General features: G+C 31.4%; 2 protein-coding genes and 1 non-coding gene across 4 annotated transcripts; 2 read left to right on the top strand and 1 right to left on the bottom strand.

Moving 5' to 3' along the window:
* Nucleotides 1–6,533: 6,533 nt before the first annotated feature.
* Nucleotides 6,534–10,234, top strand: BPC6 (basic pentacysteine 6). Of its 2 annotated transcripts, none has more exons than XM_020381719.3 (4): nucleotides 6,534–6,690; nucleotides 8,333–8,376; nucleotides 8,542–8,707; nucleotides 8,857–10,234. In XM_020381719.3, exons 3-4 carry the CDS (start codon nucleotides 8,639–8,641, stop codon nucleotides 9,799–9,801), a joined length of 1,014 nt encoding a protein of 337 aa, XP_020237308.1. In that variant the 5' UTR covers nucleotides 6,534–6,690; nucleotides 8,333–8,376; nucleotides 8,542–8,638; the 3' UTR covers nucleotides 9,802–10,234. The 2 variants fall into 2 exon arrangements, with proteins under 2 accessions (XP_020237308.1, XP_029130908.1); XM_029275075.2 differs by lacking the exon at nucleotides 6,534–6,690 and adding an exon at nucleotides 6,725–7,005.
* A 2,490-nt stretch (nucleotides 10,235–12,724) lies between these two features.
* On the bottom strand, nucleotides 12,725–12,810 carry LOC114917082 (small nucleolar RNA snoR20a). The gene has a single exon (XR_003805816.1). It is a non-coding gene; the product is annotated as a small nucleolar RNA snoR20a (small nucleolar RNA).
* Nucleotides 12,811–14,510: 1,700 nt separating this feature from the next.
* On the top strand, nucleotides 14,511–19,995 carry LOC109816657 (bZIP transcription factor 29). The gene is made up of 4 exons (XM_020381731.3): nucleotides 14,511–16,626; nucleotides 16,725–16,857; nucleotides 16,946–17,030; nucleotides 18,088–19,995. Exons 1-4 carry the CDS (start codon nucleotides 15,596–15,598, stop codon nucleotides 18,360–18,362), a joined length of 1,524 nt encoding a protein of 507 aa, XP_020237320.1. The 5' UTR covers nucleotides 14,511–15,595; the 3' UTR covers nucleotides 18,363–19,995.
* The last annotated feature ends 407 nt before the right edge of the window (nucleotides 19,996–20,402 follow it).

Here is a 20,402-nt window from a genome sequence, read left to right as displayed (position 1 = left end):
TTGAGGATTTTAAATATTCTTATTAATTTACATCCATGTTGTGTAAACTAATTTTATTTCATTTTATTAGTTAATTTAGCATGTGTAACACATAGTATAAAATTTAAGTTAATATAAATAAAATATATAATAATTAATTTTAAATATATAAAATATACAATAATTAAAAAAATTCATGATTATAAAGTTGTTTATCACACAAGTTATATTTTAGATTTATGACAAATAATTTTTATTATGATATAATATTATTTTTAATTATCAATAATTATTTAAAATATTAATATTAAATTTAAGAATAAAATGATTTACTTAATTTTAAATTTTAAGATGTTTGAGCTATCGAAACTCATACACAATAACAATAAAATTGAGTTTAAATATATTTTTAGTCTATGTAAAATAGACGAATTTTGAGTCTGGCTTTCATAAAAAAAATATTTTCATTTTGCTAAAATTTGTAAACATTATTTTTAGTCATTGTAAGATAAGTAAGTCTCGATTTTGGTCCCTATAAAATATTTGTGTTTGATTTTTCATCCTTATAAAGTCTAAAATTACTATTTTAGATTCTTAACGATGATTTTAAAGTATATAAATAATATTATTTTAAGAACTTGTGAAACATTTTAGAGATGTCACACACTAACTTGGTATCAACACCAGTTGTACATACCATCTAAGATGGTCACTTAATCTTTTAATGAACAAACAAATAATTAAAAATTAATTACATAATAATGAGAACTAAAAACTATAGTTCTAAATTTTAGAAGATAAAAAATAAATATATTTTTTCAGAGATCAAAATCAAAACATGTCTATTTTACATGAGCCATAAACATGTTTAAACCATAAAATTAGCATATGCATTACAAACACATCAACACTAAAATTATAATTTTTAAAATGTTTGAACTATCACAATTCTTATGTCATAACTTCTTATTCTTCTTCTTAAATTCTTAAGGGAAGATTCATGTTCAAAGACCATGTTTTCTTCTTCCTTGAGACTTTGTAACTTGTGGTAATTCAAAGCAATTGAAAACTGAGAATCCTGTGAAGTAGGTGTGAAGCTTGAATTGTTGGAGCTTGGAGCCCATTTTATTCTCCTTCTTTTCTTCTATCTCGGAGTAGCTCGAAGTTATTCTCTGGTTTCACTTCGTTCTAAGGTAAGGGAAGCTGGAGTCTTGGGTTTTAGTTGTAATGTTGGGTTGTTGAATGAATTAAGAACTTAATGTTGATAGAATTTCTGAAATTTGTAGCTATGGGGATGGATTTGAAGGGGTTGCATGTTGAAAATTGAGGTTAAAATGTGGATGATTTCTTTGAGTTATGGTTGATGCATTTTTTTTGTTATGATTTCTTAGTTATATTGTTAGAGTTGGAAGATTTTGGGGTTGCATGCCTTGATTATTGCATAGGCTGAGAGGATTTGGAGATTGGATTGTTCATTTGCATGTATGAGTTTTTGGGTTTGGGATGCCGAGCGTGAGTTTTCACGCTTACTGAGAGAGTTTAGAAGTGTTGCTGGGAAGGTTGAGGCTGAACGTGAGAGCTGAGATGTGTCTCTGGAAGGCTGAGGATGAGCATGAGTTTCACGCTGAGTGTGGGAGCTAAGATGTGCCTCTGGAAGGCTGAGGTTGAGCGTGAGTTTCACATTGAGCGTGATAATTGAGATGTGCCTCTAAAAGGCTGAGGCTGAGCATGAGTTTCAATGCTGAGCATGAGGACTTAGTCAAATAAATTTTTTTATAATTAAGTTGGTTGCTTGCTTGCTTGATGGATGAGTTATATGTTTAAAGCTTGTTATTTGAGTTGTTTTATGGTTAAATGATGATGAATAAGTTATACAGATGTTGTTGTATGATAAGGAACTTTATATGTTGAATGTTGATAAGTGGTATGTTTGGTAATTGTATTGTGAGTTGCTAGTTGAAAGTTGAGTCGAGTAATATGTTATAAAGTTGTGTAGCAATGTTGGGATTCTATATGAATAATGTTGATGTGTCATTGAAATGTATGATGAGTAAGAAATTGAATATAAGTAGTAATGATTAAGTTGTGAGATGTGGAGTTGTATGATTTCTTTGTTATGTTTAATAAGTAAAAATTTGTTGTGTTGTTAAGTTGTGATGACCACTTAGGATAAAAGGAGATATTTTCAAAAGTTGCATATCTCATTTTGTGGATATTGTATTGTGGTGCTTCGAGAGCCCAATTTGTTGAAAATTCTTCTTTGAAAGTTGACCCTTAAAGTGGATGTTGTGTTGTTTATCCTCTACAACTTTGTTAGTACTGTGTGTGAGTAAGGTCGAGGTACACGTGTATAAAGCAATCATAGTATAAGGGTTAGGTCAAGTTATACTAATTACAAATGCCAACCAAATAAAGTATGAAGTCAAGAACTTAGTTCCTAACCGAGTATCAGAAAGTTGTAGTATTTGGAGGATAGTTGTGGGCTAATCTTGTAGGAGGCTTGGTTAAGCTAGCTAATGTCGTGATAGGCTCGTACCCAACTATTTTATCCTGATAATAGTGATACACTTTATTGTTTAAATGGCAACATTCGAGAAACTAAGTTGATGTGTTGTGGATTTATATCCAATTTGTTGTTGATCTAGCAAGCCCAAAAAGATCACCTTGTGTTGTCGGTTCGATAAGATCAAACCACTTAAACTACTTACCTTATGTTGTGGGAAATCTCTTAGTCGAAATGCATGATGACGCATATAGTTGTTGTGTTAAGCATATGATGTGTTGAGTTGATTAAATTGTTCCTATGTTGTGTTGAACTGTGATGAAATGTATTGTTGTGTTGAATTAGAGTTAGATTATGTTGATTTGTATTGTATACTATGATGCTTTGTTGTTGTGTTGTCAGAGATGAGATGATGATGTGATGTTCCTATATTGTGTGTGTGTATATATATATGTGTGTGTGTGTGTGTGTTGTTTCTTATCCTAGCTTACCCTTGTGTGTTTTCATGTAGTTTGAACTGCAATGGTCATACGTGGTATGATAACAGAGTAAGGAAAGGGCTAAAGTGTTGTAGTGGATGCCATACAGTGGCACTAAAGCTAAATGTTTTGATGACTACCTATTGGTGGTAAATTTGTATAAATAGTTGTAGTTGCTTAGTTACAACTTAGTTGTATATTTACATTTATAGGATTATAGAAGTAGTTGTTTCATCCTTATATGGATGCGATATAGTATATATTCTAGTATCTATAAATATATGATCTTTAGTTAGTTGTATTTTTTTGCTCTAGTAATTATACCATTTAGTATAAGGATCATGATGAATTGTTACATCATGAAAAAAAATAGAATTTACTTTTATTTTATGATTATTATTATTAGTAGTATAAAGACATTACACAATTTAAAATTATTTTGATTTGGTTTATATTCTTTTATTTTTGCTAAAATTTTATTTTATTATTTTACTAACTAGTGTTTTTTTTTAAATTATTTTTGCATAGGAGAAACTATATTCGAACATTAATGCTCACATGTCTACAGCCCTTTAAATAAACCCAAATATAACAAAAGTCCAATCTTAGCCCGAGCTATTGAAAAGAAGAAGGCAGATGATAAACACACCTTCACCCTAATATAAGCACACCTCCTTTTTTAAAAAATATATATAAAATATCTAAATTACCCTTAAAAAAAATAAAATTTCTAAATTTACACCCTCTTTCTCCACACCTCTGGTACCTCGCATCCCCCTTCCCCGCACTCCACACTCCCCTTCCCCGCACCCCAAATTCACAGAAACCTCTTCTTTGATCAAATTCACAACCACAACACCAATTTTGACACTCTCACTGGCCACAAATTGGGCGTAGGGGAACAATAGGAATCCGAAAGCCGTGATGACCGCCACGAAAATCACAACGTCGGCCACCACTGATCGGGAGGGGGTACAGTAAGATTCGAGCAAGATGGAACCGAAATCCTTTGTATTGGCTTTGGGCCATAAATGCGGTAGAGAAGGGTTGCGCCCGAACCTTCAGCATGCGCAAACCTGTTTGCACGCCTCTTGCGGAACGAGATCAAACTAAAACTATTAATAATTGCGGATGGAAATGGCATGGAAGCGAACGAACTAGGAAAGCAGCATGGAAAGCGAGGCTCGTAGCACCCCCATTCATCTTCGGTTAGGCGGTAAGGGACGAGACTCTTATCCCCCGACTAAGGTGCTTCCATTCCCTACGTATGCCGCTACATGCCTTCGCCGCATCCTCTCATGCCCGGTCCAGAACGTCACATCTTACCATGATTGGTGGGAACGCGGTTTCTCATGATAACAGGGGTTAAGCTGTCCACTCGGGGTGGAAGGTGCGTGCTGCTGAAACTTCTTAAGGATATGTTGTGCCGCGGAGCCTGGAGGGAATTGGGGGTTTTCCGGTGCCTCGATTTCGAGCCGAAATCGCCATGGGTTGGTCAACGGAGGAGTTGCAGAGAGAGATTGAGCTATGGAAATAGACCATTTCAATCACAAACCCAGAAACCCCCAAATTGAATCAATCCCAGATCAGAAACCACGTATATAACAACGATTAAAAAAAATGGGGGGTGCGAGAATTGAAATGGGTTTGGGTTAGGTGGGGTGTGGGGCACGGGGAAGGGGGGGTGCGGGGTACCGGGGGTGCGGGGAAAGGGGTGTAAATTTAGAAATTTCATTTTTTTAAGGATAATTTAGACATTTTATATATTTTTTTAAAAAAGAGGGTGTACTTATACGAGGGTGGAGGTGTGTTTATCATCTGCCAAAGAAGAATGGTAGTAAAGCACGAAAAATGGGCTTGGACCACACGTTTAGTACATTGGTCCAACAAGGAGTATGATATGGATAAAACATAGGCCTTATATTGCCTCCGTCCCGTTCCAAACTCTACTACATTTTTTTTTCCTCCAAATTTTATTTTAATAATACCCTTATATTGGTATTTAGTTTCATTATTTCAAAAAAATTAGAAAGTCTAGAAACACACTTTTCATTACTTGAGAATCACAAAGACGCAAAATGGTATCAGATCATAGGGATCCTGAAGGGATTAACTTAGGTATTGAGCAATCAAAGTGGAAGTGTTTTTTTTAATCACCAAATCCACTTAGTGTGTGGAGGAGAAATTTTAGAAATTAATTTTTTTTTAATCTTTTTGTAAATTTCTTATTCAACAAAATATTTAACCCCAAATCATTTAAAATTATTCAAAAATTTGAATTAATCTATTAAAATCTCTCATCCAAACTTCTTCTAAGTTTTATAGGTTCTTGCTCACACATTGTAATATCAATTCTTTGTGGGTAAATTTTATATGTTAAAGAGTGATTAATGTGTACTACTATTTCTCCTAAATTTAGAGGTAAGAAAATTATGTTCCTTCTAACATAAGATTAGGTTCATACCAATAAAATGAGATTAAATCAATGACAACATGTCGAATACCAATCTAGGACTTGAGATAGTATACAACTTTTCAATCTTAAATACAAAGAGGCTTCACGAGTACATGAAAATATACCAACTATCGAATTAGGAGGGTATACGACCATTCACATAATTATCTTAACTCTAAACTTATATTTAATAAGATGTTTGGTTTTTCATCAACTCAAATAAAATCTACGTTCAATTTTCTCGTCCATACAAAAACTAGTATACATAACATAAATTTTCACGTTACTAATTCCTGTTTTTAGTTCTATGCTGAATCAAAGCACACACTAAAATAGTTCAAAAAGAACAAGCATCGGACAAAGTCCAATCAATATGCCTACAAATAATGCACTAGAAGTAACTAGTAGTTTGCATTCTTTAACCATATGACTGAAATTTGATTTTTTTGCTATACGAATACCATAACTAGTAATGGTTAGTGCCTTAGTGGAGTTATCAAGGTCTGTGGTAAAGGCCACCAAGAATCAACTGAAAATGTTGTGATGACATCGTGGCAAGCAGCAAAACCTGTGCCACTAACGTAAACACCCATCTATCGTCTATGTTAACTTTGAACCAACCCAAACAAATCACTATCGTAACGCACGTGGCCTATGTTACTTTCTTCGCTAACCATACCATGGAGCTCATTATGTTCCTTGTAATATATTCAAACCATTGTGCTGTCAAAATAAGAAAACATCCAAACCATCGTAAAATAACAGTTTACTTCTGTAACTTTTGTCATGTAGAATCAAATTTCAACTTGGTGATAATTTTTGTATATTCAAACTCAATACAATGTTTTTAAATAGCTTTAGTTATAAAAAGAATATTTTTCTTGTCTTTATTGATTATTTAGCAGCATACCCGATTTTAACTTTCTTAAAGTCAAGATCAAAAAGGGAAAATAGGTAGATTAGAAAAGGTTAATTTTTTTTAATTATTTTTAATAAATATGGATGTGCATTCCAATTGGATGGCTGAAAGTGGAAAAAGAAAAGAAAGACACGAACCGGTGAGTTGATAAGTGATAACTGATAACTGAGGCATTTTATATATTTTATTTATTTATTTTGGTGGGTAAAGGAAATGATAAAACGGAAAAGAAGAAAAGAAAAAATGTAAGTGGAAGAAGAGAAAGAGAAAGTGGCATGGATACAGACAGAAGCCGGTAAAACCCCCGACCCAAGTGCCTTCACGCCTTCTCTCTCTCTCTCTCTCTGCCGCGGAGGTTAGGGTTTGATTTATCCTTCTTTTTCTCTGCTTCACCTTCAATTTCTCGCTTCGTTTCGCACTTTGACTTCCTTTGACTTGTTATTTCTCACCTTCACACCGTTTTGCATACTCTGATTTCACTTTTTTAATTGCTCGCGTTCCTTGCAATTGCATCTTCTGGATTTTTTTTATTTTTATTTTTTAGTATTTCAGCTTTTAATTCGGGTGCGTCGGAATCTGTTATTGGTTGAAAATTTGGATCCTCCGTGAGTGGTGCACCGCTGGCTTCGACCGTGTCGGAGATCCGGCCATCGGGGCTTTTAATTATTTTGTACGGAAATGCGTTTCTCCTTTATTGTTCATTTAGGCCCTGTTTGCATAAAATTTTTAATAAGCACTTGGAAAGTAATAAAGCAAAATTAATTAAGGTTTTCCGTTAGTTAAATTTAGTGTATGTATAAGTTGAAAACACTGGGAGTGAGGGTTTTGGGTAGTTTGTATTTGATTAAGCAAGTGAGGACAAAGCTCTTTATTGATATTTAATTATCAATTAGGTCATGAACATATTTGGTTATTCTTCAGTTTTGCTCAACTTAATTGTGTCCAAATCTTTGAATTCCATAATGCCCACTTCTTTTTCCGTTATTTCCTTTTGTTGTACTCTTCACTCTTGGTTTTCCATTGTTATTCGGTTTTCATGTAGCACTGGAGTACTGGATTGTTAATGAAAAGGTTTGTCTGTAGAGTCATTGCTTGATTCGTATTATATTATGAGGTTGTTATGTCAGGTTGTCTCCCTTAATCTTGTTCATCTTAGATTTTCAAATTAAACACTTTCAATTTCCAGCTCAAAAACGCATGGTCAACTATCATTGACTAACAGTCAATCTAGGATAGTAATATTGGATGAAAGTCGAAGATAAGTTTCAGAACAATGCATTTGAAACTTGCTTTCCTGTCAAATGATATTCAGATTTAGGAGTGTAGTTTTCCTGTCTTGGAATTACTGCTTGAAGTGGACCTGGTCATATGGTTGTTTGTCATCATTATTTGTGTGATATTTATTCATGCATTGTGTGATCAGAACATTATAATCAACTAAGAATTCTTTCTATACATTCATTTTATCTTTTACCTATACTTTTCCCCCTTTTTTTTACCAGTACACTTTATTTTTTTTTATTGATTCCATGCAAGTTCTGAAATAAGAATAATGATTGATAACTTTGATATGTTATTGGGATAAGTTCAGTAACTTTAATTTTTCTTTTTTTGCATTTATTGCCGTGGTAACTGCTTACTACACTACTATCATGTTTCCATGAAAATTTTCAAATATAAAAGATTTATGATTGACAAAAAATCAGTATAAGTCCATGAATTTTTAAATGTTTCTATTTTTGTTGCTGTACTACATTACTACCATGTCTGTCATGCATTACCATGTCTGTCATGCATTTCCACTTATGCCATTATTTCCTTTTAAGGTTTCTGAAAACTTTTAAACTGTCCTTTTTTATACTTATATGGAAGTATTTAGATCATAAATGAAGAGCAATAGATTCCCCCCACTCCACCCCAATTTTATATAGTTGCTATTGTGTGCAAGTTTTATTCATTATTATATTGTAGACTTACTAAGTCTCATTCTTGTGTAGGTTTACTTTTGATCAAGGACCTGCTATCCCTATGTATAAGCATGGTAAGTATTTTAAACTTTGTGGCATATCCATTCTTGTTGGGTGTTGTTGATAGAGTAATTCCTTCCTACCCAATATTCTGCACCCCAAGAAAGAGGACAATGAAACAGATCTACCAACTATCCCAAGTTGCCAATATAAACTGTGATGAGTTTCTATGAATGCAGGACGTCTGTCATACTGTTGTTTGATTAACCAAGTATCATATTGGTTGAGGAAGCCTAGAGTCAATATTTAGTTTTTGCTACCATTTGTGGGTTTCTGATGGATGATGCTGGGCATCGTGAAAATGGAAGGCACAAAGCAGATCAATACAAATCTGCCCAGGGACAGGTATACAAAGATAAATTTATGCTCATGAATAATTCATTGCCAATTTACTATTCAGTTTTGCACAAACAAACAGTTGGTAATTGCAGCATTTACTCCCTGCTAAGATTGATGCTGGCTCTGATAATATTTGTCTTGATGTTGTGTTGCAGTGGTTGATGCAACATCAGCCATCTATGAAGCAGATTATGGCAATTATGGCTGAAAGAGATGCAGCCATTCAAGAAAGAAATTTGGCCATTTCTGAGAAAAAGGCTGCATATGCTGAGCGTGATGTGGCACTTCTACAGCGAGATGCTGCAATTGCAGAACGAAATAATGCAATTTTGGAACGAGATAATGCAATTGCAACTCTTCAGTATCGAGAAACCTCCTTATCTAGTGGCAGTATGCCATCATGCCCTCCAGGATGCCAAATTTCACGTGGTGTCAAGCATATACATCATCCCCAGCAACAGGTACACCATTTACCTAACATGGGTGATGCTTCTTACAACACACGGGAAATGCACCCAACTGATGCCCTCCCTGCTGCCCCCATCCCTTCTGAGGCTGGGAAATCAAGGCGGGCCAAGCGACCAAAGGAACCTAAGTCAACATCACCTAATAAGAAGACTTCAAAAGCAGCAAAGAAAGTCAAGAAGGAGAGCGAAGACTTGAATAAGGTTATGTTTGGCAAGGCACATGAGTGGAAGAGTGGTCAGGAAATGGTCAACGGAGGTGATGATCTTAACAAGCAGTTAGCTGTGTCAAAAGCTGATTGGAAAGGTCAGGATTTGGGGTTGAACCAAGTGTCTTATGACGAGTCAACTATGCCAGCGCCAGTGTGCTCTTGTACCAGTGTTCTGAGGCAGTGTTACAAATGGGGTAATGGGGGTTGGCAGTCTGCCTGTTGCACAACTACTCTGTCAATGTATCCACTTCCTGCAGTACCCAACAAGAGGCATGCCCGGGTAGGCGGTCGGAAGATGAGTGGGAGTGCTTTCAACAAACTGCTTAGTCGTCTTGCAGCAGAAGGTCATGATCTGTCAAACCCTGTTGACCTCAAGGACCATTGGGCCAAACATGGAACAAACCGATACATCACAATAAAGTAGACGATGATAAATTGTTTCTGGGGCAGCAGTACATGAATAGAAACAGCTTTTAGTGATCAATTGTGGATTCTCAAGTCGGCCGAAGAAAATAATGTTAAGTGTAAGGGTCCTCTGGAAAGGGTATGCCCTTATCTATATGCAGGATGTTGGCTAAATTAGGGGTTGAAGAAATGACTATATAATCATCGTTGTCATTTGTACCGCACTTAATCTGCTGAGATGGTCTGGTGGCACCAATGGCATGTATAAAAAGTCTGCATGATGGATAAGTATAGCTTTTAGATAGTCTTGGTTAATGCATGTAGTCCTTGAACCTGAATAATTGTAGACTCGTGTCCTTAGTCATCCTTGAACTCTCTACCTATGAGTTAATATGTAAAATCGACTATGTATGTTAATTTTTCTCCACGTTTCATGTTTGTTATTTTTCTTATACGCTGGAACCCTATCTATACTATAGTTTTTTTATATCGGTGATTGCTACAGGTAGTGGCGAACATGGAGATGGTTGGCGTCTTTTCTTTTCTGTGGGTAACTGAACTAAGCACTCAAGGGTTGATTAATGTCTTTCTCTGCATGGCATGTTGGTTCAAGAACGTCAGAAATAATGTTCTGCAGCTGTGGAGACTGGGTTTTTGTTCCCAAATTTTTCGCACATTTATTTAAGATTTTTGTATTTAAAAATATTAATTTTTATCAACTTTTGAGAAGAAACATTTCTTTTATCAACTTTGATGTTGCAATAGGTAGTATTTTTATATAATAAAATAGTTTTACTCTTAGGAGAAATATATTTTTTTTAATCATACTCTTTTTGTAATACAGCTTATAATTTTTTTTAAATCAATTGCTTTTAAACTCGGTTGTAGGGATAATAAATATACCCGTACTTGGTAATACCCGAACCCGTCCCGACTTTTATGGGGAATACCTAGTTTGACCGGGTATATGTACTAATACGAGTAAAATTTGATATATTAAATCGGGTACAGGTATGTATGTACTGTCCTGTACCCGTCCCTATTTTTATTCTCAATTTATTATCCACTCCTAATTTAATTATATTAAAAAAAATTAATATTTTATTATGTATGATTATTTATTATAATATAAGACAAAGAAACAACTTAATTATAATTGTAATATAATAAAAAAATTAAAAATATTGTTTTTTTTTTACAAAAAAAATAAAATAAAATTGACGGGTACGGGTACGGGTGTACTCGACGGGAATGAGGATGAGAATGAAAATTATATACTCGACGGGTACGGGTACGGGAACTGGGATGAGTTTGACTCGCGAGGATAGGAACGAGTATCATGAAACTCATACCCGCCCCGCCCGTTGCCATCCCTACACGGTTGTTTGTAGTTTTAAAATTAGTTATTTTCAAACTCCATAAAATTTAAATGTACTTTTTAAGTAGCTTGGTTCTTGAATGTATATTTCTTACAATATAATATATTTAATTATTTTTTCAAAAATAAACTAGATGTTATTTTAAATCTTAAATATACATTTTTATAATTTATCTTTATATATTAAACACAAGCAATTATAATTTGTATTTTATCTTATGCAATACATAGGCAAGTTTATTATATATAATATAATTAAAATTGATAATAAATTATATATATAAATACTATATATGAATATATAAATTATATTTAAAATAAGTATATATAAATATTTTTAAATATCTATTTTGGATTTATGATAAATAATTTGTATTGCAAAAAATTATTTTTTATTTATTGATAATTTATCTTAAAATATTAATATATAATTAATAAATAATTATGATAAATAAAAAGAGAATTAGATAAGAGATTAAAAAATCCTTATAGATCCTCTAGATGAATGTATAGAGGTTAAGAAAAATTTCTAAAAATACTATTGTGTAAGAAAAAAATTCATGTTTAACAGATTGATTTATATTCATAATATATTTTTAAATTAACTTGAATAATTTTAATCAAATTATGAAAAAAAAAACTTATATCACAATATAAATTATTTTTCAAAAAAGTTAAATATAATTCATATGTTAAAAATTAATTTAAAATTTATATATTAAAATATATAATATTTATTTATATATGATTTATTATAAATTTTATTTATATATAATAAACATTTAAACTGTATAATACAAATACTAAAATACTAATTTTATTTTTTTTCTTAAATGTTTCTACTTTATAAACTGTATTTGAAGAAAAATGCTTGCCACACTCTATTATTAGTCATTTTTTTAAGATATTGACTAAAATTTATTAAAAATAAAAAAAATGTGAATTTCACATCTTATTTAATAAGTTTTATTTAGTTAGTCATAAAAATTGTTAAAATTTACAATTTACATCTGATTACAAAAAAATATCAGCACAAAATGTGCCGAAAAAAATTCTTTATTTCAATTTATAGATGCTCACTAGTCATTCATTGTGTTGCTAGTTTGGTAAAGTTGACAAGGGTGCAAGGAGCTTCGCTATGATTGTCATTTTTTTTCCAGTCTTTATAATCTAAGTTGCTAAAAACCTGAGTTGAATGCTTACATTAGCTTTTTTAGACTTTTTGTTATGTAATCACACACTTCTGTTAGATGCTTTGAAATAAATTTTGGCTTTGCAAAGTATTTGCGATACCTAATATCTATTTGAGAATCTTTGGCATGCATCTATATGTGGAAGTTGGAGACCAAAGCAGAAAAGAAATCATGAGAAAACTTGAATGTAATTTGATCTAAAATCAAAAACCTTTTGTGAATTTGTATGTGGCCTAGTCAGATTACAAATTTTCTGCAGCTACTAACTATGAAACAATTATTTGTCATCACCCACAGCACTGCAGACACATAAATACGACACTAACAAATTCAATCAATAGAAGAAGAAAAGATGAAAAACAATGTAAGTAACCTCAGACCGTCCTAGTTCAAGATTTTTAACAAGGAAATACAAGATTCTTGCATTTCAGTCAAATTAAAGGCTTTCATCATTGGCTACAACACCATTATAGTTGGGGTAAACGCTAACACAATCACAATAAATGGGTATAACATAAACAAGAAAGATTTCAACCAAACCATTTGCTCTTTCAATATGATGTTGCATCAGATCTTCCTTTTCAATAAAAGATTCATAATTCATTGGCCCTCAAAGTTTGGACTGTCAAGAAATTGAAAGATTCGTCATTTGCCACACTAAATTGAAAACATACACGAAACAAAGTGATTGAATTTGAATGAATATAGAGAAGGCAAAGAACGTTTGTGAATGGAAATTAAGAACTAGGGTTTTATGAGATCTTGCTAATGGAACTTCATTTTATAGGACAACTCGATGATGATTATGGATACATGGGGGACCTAATCAACGACTACCATTTGCCCTGTTGATCATATATAATTAACATATAGTATATGAGTTAATTATCTATACACTATCAATGTAAAGTTTTTTTACATTGACAACTAATCATATTTTTCAATAATATCATGTCAATTGCTTATTTAATAAAATAATAATAAAATAGACAACTTTAAAAGATATGATTGGTTGTCAATGTAAAAAACTTTACACCGGCAGTATATGGATGATTAACTCATAATATATTACTATGTTTGATTTTCCGTACAAAAACCAATCCTTATATATTAAATATTAATTTTTATTTTATATAAGAATATTTTTAGAAACTTTTCTTCAATGAGATAATTTAAAAAATAAATAAATTTTTTATATGAATTAAATTTTAATATTTAAATTTTTTTTATCAATAAATGAAATAATATTATGTTATAATATAAATCATTTATTATAAATTTAAAATATAATTTAAATTATTGACAAACTTAATGCTATTAACTAAATTAATTAATTTTTTAAAGAGTATAATTTAATTAAAAGAGCCTTATAGTTAGAGATGGAGGTAATACATATTAAAAATTTGAAATACTTATATAAGAAGTCATTATTTATTATATTACCCATAACTCACAAAATATCATCATGATCATCCTAATTGAGAAACAAAATTTTCTAAAAGTATTTTCTTTAAACTACATACTAATAAAATTTAATATTCCTAATTTTATATTCACGAGAAAAGTAATTTTTCCCTTGTTAAATATCCCTTTAAGGTAATGGTAATGAAAGTGTTTTTTTTAATTATTTATCATTTTAGGAATATTTATTATTTTTAAATAATGGATTTTTTTAAGAAAAAAATCTTCTTTTCTGATATCATATTTAATACTAAGTAAATATAATTTTTTTTGTATAAAAAGTATTTTTTTTGTGTGTGAACTATAAACATCTCATTCAATGATAAAAACTATTTTTTCTTTGAAACAAAAATATCATCAAAGTGAATTTTATCCCTCTTAATAAAAATTTCTCTATGTACATAATGATAGAATCAAATATTTTTTAGTATGCCTTGATAATTTATTTATCTACCAAGTGTTATTGATATATAAACATCATTTAAAGCTTCATTTGTAGTAAGATAACTTTTGTAAGAGTTTATTTTATCTATTATAGTTTCTTATCTTATAATATGAAGATATGGCACAAAAGAAATAAAAAAAAAAGTTATTTCTTCCATAAGCAACATTTGTAGTAGGATAACTTTTCTAAGAGCTTCTTTTATCTATAGTTTCTTATCTTATAATGTGAAGATATGGCACAAAAGAAATAAAAATAAAAATAAAAAGTTGTTTCTTCCATAAGCAACATATTTTGTCTCATTTTAAAAAGAAAAAAAATGAGTAAACACAATAGAGATGAATCTATAACCATATATCATTGGTTATACAATATTTTTTTTTACAAAGACATCTTATTCTTCTAAATACCCCTAAAAATTGAAACTTGTTAGCATAAAGTGGTTATTTCTTAACTAAATATTGAAGTATGACCCTCACTTTGAATATGGAGTCGCAATTAAAAATATCACTTTTATTTCTAAAATAAACTAATCCGGTTAAAAGAACTTGTACAAAAAAAAGTACTTTAATAATAAAAATATTATTTTATCTCATTAATAAATTTATTAAAAAAATTAAAAGATAAATAAATTGGAACAAAAAAGTATATTTTGTACTATGACATAGGTCTCTTAAACCATAGTTTCAGCCAACAGTTTTTGTCATAAAAATCTCTATTCATTTTAATAAGGCTTTGTCCAAATACGATCCTCAGATCTTCAAAATTAATTCCCAAAATCTCATAACCCTATTTGTTTATGTTAAAGTGTATCAACGTGTCATCTTGGAGAGTAAAAAATGTAAAAAGTATAAGAAGTTGCCTTGTGGAGGAGTCGTCGTATTTGTGTGTTAAATTATTTACTATATCAATCCATGTGATGGATTTGAAATTTAATTAGGTACCAAATACAAAATATTTGATGCATAGTAACTGCATCTTAACCAAGTTAAATTATATAAGACAAGGAATGAGAGAAAAACACAAGTCATAGTTGGTCATAAGATGCAAGGCAGAGAATAAAATAATTATTATTACATACAACACAATCACATCATCATCGTCAAATCACTATCACCTATAGTTGATGTTGTTGTTGTTCTATGGAGTTTTGGCACTCATATGTCAATATAGAGATTTCTTCAATTCTCTGTCACCAGGTATTGCCTTTGGCCTTGATAGTGTGAATTGAATTGTTTTGCAAATTTAAGGGTTAATGGATTAGAGATTCAATTAATTGATTGATAGTGGTGATTGTGCGAGTTAAGCATAAAGGCACAAAGCATAGTTGGTTTAGTCAATGGAAGGTGTTGATCAAAGAAATAGTTTTGCATTTGGTGTTCCAATTCCAAAACCACCAAAACATAAACCTAGTATACCATCCTCTCACCCTAATATCAATATTCCACCTCCAACTTCACCAACTCCTTATGCCCAATATTCTCAACGATTGCATCCTCCGAGTTCCTCCCATTCGAGGTCTTTGTCTCAACCTTCAAATTTCTCATTGGATTCCTTGCCCCCATTGAGTCCTTCCCCTACTACTGCTACCTCCATGTTTGACTCCATTTCAACAATTGATACGACTATGGAGGAAAGTAACACTTTCTCTATGGCCCTTAGTAGAGGGCATGACTTTCTTCCTCCTAAGAAAGGGCATAGACGCTCTAGTAGTGATTCCCCTTTGGGAATCTATGGTTTTATGCAATTTTCTCCTATTCCTTCTAAAGGAGAGAGCTCGGGTTATAAAAAGCCGATTCAGTTGGTCTTAAAGGCATCATCTAAGGAAGGAAATAAGGATCACATTAATAAGCCAGTGAATGGGAGGAAGGAGGAGGTTGCAGATGATTTATTTAGGGAATACATGAATTTGGATAACATTGATAATTTAAACTTTCCTGGTGTGGAAGATAAGGATATGGATAGCATGACAAGTGGTTCAAAGACTGTTGAGAGTAGTGATAATGAGGTTGAAAGTCATGGGAATGGAAAAGTGAATGGGGCTCAAGGGGCTAGTTCGAGTTGTTCGAATGAAAGAAGAGAAGGAGTTAAAAGGAGTTCAAATGGGGACATTGCACCGGGTTCCCGACACCGAAGGAGTTACTCATTGGATAGTCCTGTTGGAAACTTTAACATTGAAGATGGATTGACTAAGCTTCCTACAAAAAATCAAATTGGTCAAAACTCACCTAACAATTCAATGGATGGTAAAATGCCAAAAACTGCCACAGAGTTTGGGAATGGCGAATTTAGCGCAGAAGAGATAAAGAAAATAATGGAAAGTGATAAACTAGTTGAAATTGCTTCAACCGATCCCAAACGTGCAAAACGGTGACATTTTTCTACTCTTAGTGTTATTATATGTCCCTTACTTTCGCAACAAAAATTGAAGATTCAATAATTCAATATATTTTCTATGTGTTTGCTAGGATTTTGGCTAATCGTCAATCTGCTGCCCGTTCAAAGGAGAGAAAGATGCGATACATTACTGAATTGGAACACAAAGTGCAAACCCTTCAGACAGAAACAACTACGTTGTCTACTCAGTTTACCGAATTGGAGGTGACTATCTTTTGTGACAATATTACATTTGTTTTTCTTTTGATTCATGTATACCCATTCATCCATTTTTTGTGGTGCTTATCTCCAGAGGGATAACACTGAGCTTAAAAATGAGAACAATGAGTACAAATTAAGGCTTCAAGCGATTGAACAACAATCTCAATTGAAAGATGGTTTGTATACACTTTAATTTTACTTTATGCATCAACTAATTCAAATTTGCTTTAATTTTTTCTCAAGTGTAATGGATTATTTGAAGCAGGCATATTTATGTGAATATTACATTGAAATATGATTGTGTGCATTGTATTATTTTAAAATTAATAGATTGTGTTTATTTGTATGATTAGTAAGAACAAGCATTTGTTTGTGGCTTCTATGAGTTTTTTTATAGCTAATCATGTACCTTAAGGCACAATTCAACATTATCATGTATGACTATCTCCATTACTTTCAAAATTTGTCAACTTGGCCTTAACATCTAAATTTATTATTACCATGCTTAAGGTTTTCTCTTAATATGAATGTGTGTTTGGTAAAAAGTAAATAATGCTCTCATATTTATCTAATGAGAGACTTAAGATGTTGGTTTTCATTATTCTCTTTTGTTAGAAATGTTGTATATTACTAGTTATCCAATATTTATCAATTTTTATTGTTCCATCATTTATAGTTACTTTTGTTTGACTTTGTTATAAATATCAAGGGAACAAATGTAGTTACTCACTAAATTTAAAGTTTGGCATAATGTTTTTGTCCTTGTTTTTTGATTGTAAGTATGATCAACATAATTATCATTGTGTGAATATAGATACACTAATCTTATGTCTATTAAAGACATAGGTTGTAAGGTTTAATAGTTTGACCTTATAAGTATGTATCTTTGTTTACCTCTTTTTCCTTCGCAACATTCTACTCCCTTAATTTTGTGTTAAACATGAATATCCACACTTAACCTTTTTGTCTCCAAGATTAGGAATAGTAAATGTGTCACATGTAATATTGATTTATATTTTGAAAATTAAAGGAGTAGTGAAAGTAATGCACAAAAGAGTTTCACTTATATTTGTCCATTTTCTACATTTTTAGGTATAGGTCTTTTTTTTATTTTTTATACACATTTGAATTAGTAGGTTCTTTTGAGATATGAGTGTCTAACGAAGTATGCTACTAGGATTACATACATGCATTTCAACAGCCGAATAAAAATCTCCATTGTTGTTTGGGTAGCTCTAAATGAGACTTTGGATGCCGAAGTTCGACGTTTAAGGCGTGTTGTTGCAGAACTTGGTGGTGAATCCCTCACTAATTGCATGGCTCGACAACTTGCTATTAACCAACAAATGTTCCATCTACAACATCAACAATCCAACCAACATAGACATTTTCTACTACAAAATCACCTTACTCAAGAAGATAAAGAGTCTCGGTCACACCATATTCAAGGCAATGAATTGCATCCTCAGTCACAAATTCAATGCAATGAATTACATCGTTGTCCTTAGAATGCAAAGAAATTTATTGCTTATTGATGACACCAAAAAGTGGAAGAAAATACTTTTTGTTCAAATCAATATCAAATACTTTTAGACATGGAGTTGGTGAGGTATAATAAATCATATATAAATATTGATCTATCATTTGTTTGCTCGTAGTTTCATATGATCAGTTTGTCATCTTTTTTTAATTTACACACACACACACACACACACACACATATAACAATAATAATACAATTAGGACCTGACTCACTTGGAGGAGAGTAAATGGAATGAAAACCAATATCTCATGCTAAGTTTTAATTCCCCATCTAGTTTGCACACCAATTTCATATACATGGGAAAACGAAATATTCTACTCCCTATCTTTTTAAACTTGAATTTTTTAGATCAACTTGTTACTTGTAGGTTTGTTATCATTCAATTGTAGAGAAAAAACGATCAAAGTTGAATTTGATTCATCAATCAACCTCCTTATTTTAATTCTCCCAAGTTGTTTCAACCCTTTTAAAGTACCTCGCATGCAATACAACAATTAATGTGTCAACCCAAAACCCCCAAACTTATAATCATTACAATCTCTAATCAAACCACCAAAAGTTGTATTTCCTTGATTACCCTTATAGCACTCAACAATTTTCTAGTTTTTTTGTTATGTTAGCAACAATATCACGTGGTTTCTAATGGAGTTTTTGATTAATGTTGTTTTCATGTGTAAATAATAAACTTGGGAAAGTTACAATCATTTATAGATTTTAAGTTTCTAACAAGGCTTGCATGATCACAACCAAGACTCAAAATTTAATGGTAGATCACAAGGAAAGTGAACACTTATAATGTTGATATTATGAAACCTAAAATCTATAAAGATCTTAAAGAGGATGTTATGTAACTACGTTTTCTCTTAGCTCTAAAACAAGGCACAAAACTATTAATTTATTTATCTTCGATAATATTTGTGTTACTACAACCAAAATAATAAGCAAAAACTTAGGGTGATTAAAGGAAGGTAATTTCAAGGAGATAATTAAAGAAAGTTAATTGAAGTAAGATAATTCAAGAATATGGTAGGAATTGATAAAGATAATATTTTAAAGATATCCCAAGATTAGGGTTTGCACAATGAGTTACTCTATTTAAATAGTTTACTCATTAACTATTTGTTTTCTTTGAAGGTAAATTAATTTGAGTAGCTTTCATTCTTTCTCGGGATATGAAAGGGTATTATTGAATTGACCTTTACTCGTGTGGTAGATATGTTCAACTAAACTCACAACATTGTGTGTTAATTTAGTCAATTGTCAAAGGATTAAACTCACTCTCATGATTTAAAGCCTAAGTATAATGCATAGGATTTCAATATTTAGGTTCATTTCCCATATCTTTCCTAATGGTTTATTTGAAGGAAGGGAAGCAATCAAAAGGAATGGAAGGAAATAAGTGATAATTGATTTGGTAGAAAATAGGTAAGAAATAAAGTGAAATTTGTAGTTGTTTGATATAGTGAAATTAGGTGAGAAATATATGAAAATTGGTATTTTAAATAGTTCGATTTTCATGTAAAAATAAATTATTTAGATAATTACATTTTTACCTTTTATTAACCTTTTCAAATATACATTTAGACAATGGTATATGGTAGTATCGTCCAAACATATTTTTTTTGTGAAAAAATTCATACAAATCCACTCATAAGAGAGTGAAATTAAATCTCTATGGATTCCACCATGATATCCTTTCAAATCCACTCAAGTTCTCTCCTCCAAACACATGTTTTTCTTTTAATTCTCCGATAATCTCTCCCTTTCTTTTCCATTTCTTATTAAATTACCCTCACCAAATACACCATATAATATACAAGATTATGAAAAATAGTGATCAATTGTTTCACATATATAAATCATAAAGAATTTAAACCAGGAGAAGAACATAGATAAATAACTGAATAATTCATATAAACATAAAGGTTTTCAAAAGTTAAACCTTGATAAAATAAAAAGGAAGACTACTCACATATGTTCATAGTAGTTATCTAAAAAGAAAACA

The sequence above is a fragment of the Cajanus cajan genome, chromosome 4 (assembly GCF_000230855.2).
Source record: "Cajanus cajan strain Asha chromosome 4, NIPB_CcT2T_4, whole genome shotgun sequence".
Lineage (NCBI taxonomy): Eukaryota > Viridiplantae > Streptophyta > Magnoliopsida > Fabales > Fabaceae > Cajanus > Cajanus cajan.
The sequence above is the reverse complement of the archived record's forward strand: the minus strand, read 5'-3'. Positions and strand labels throughout refer to the sequence as shown.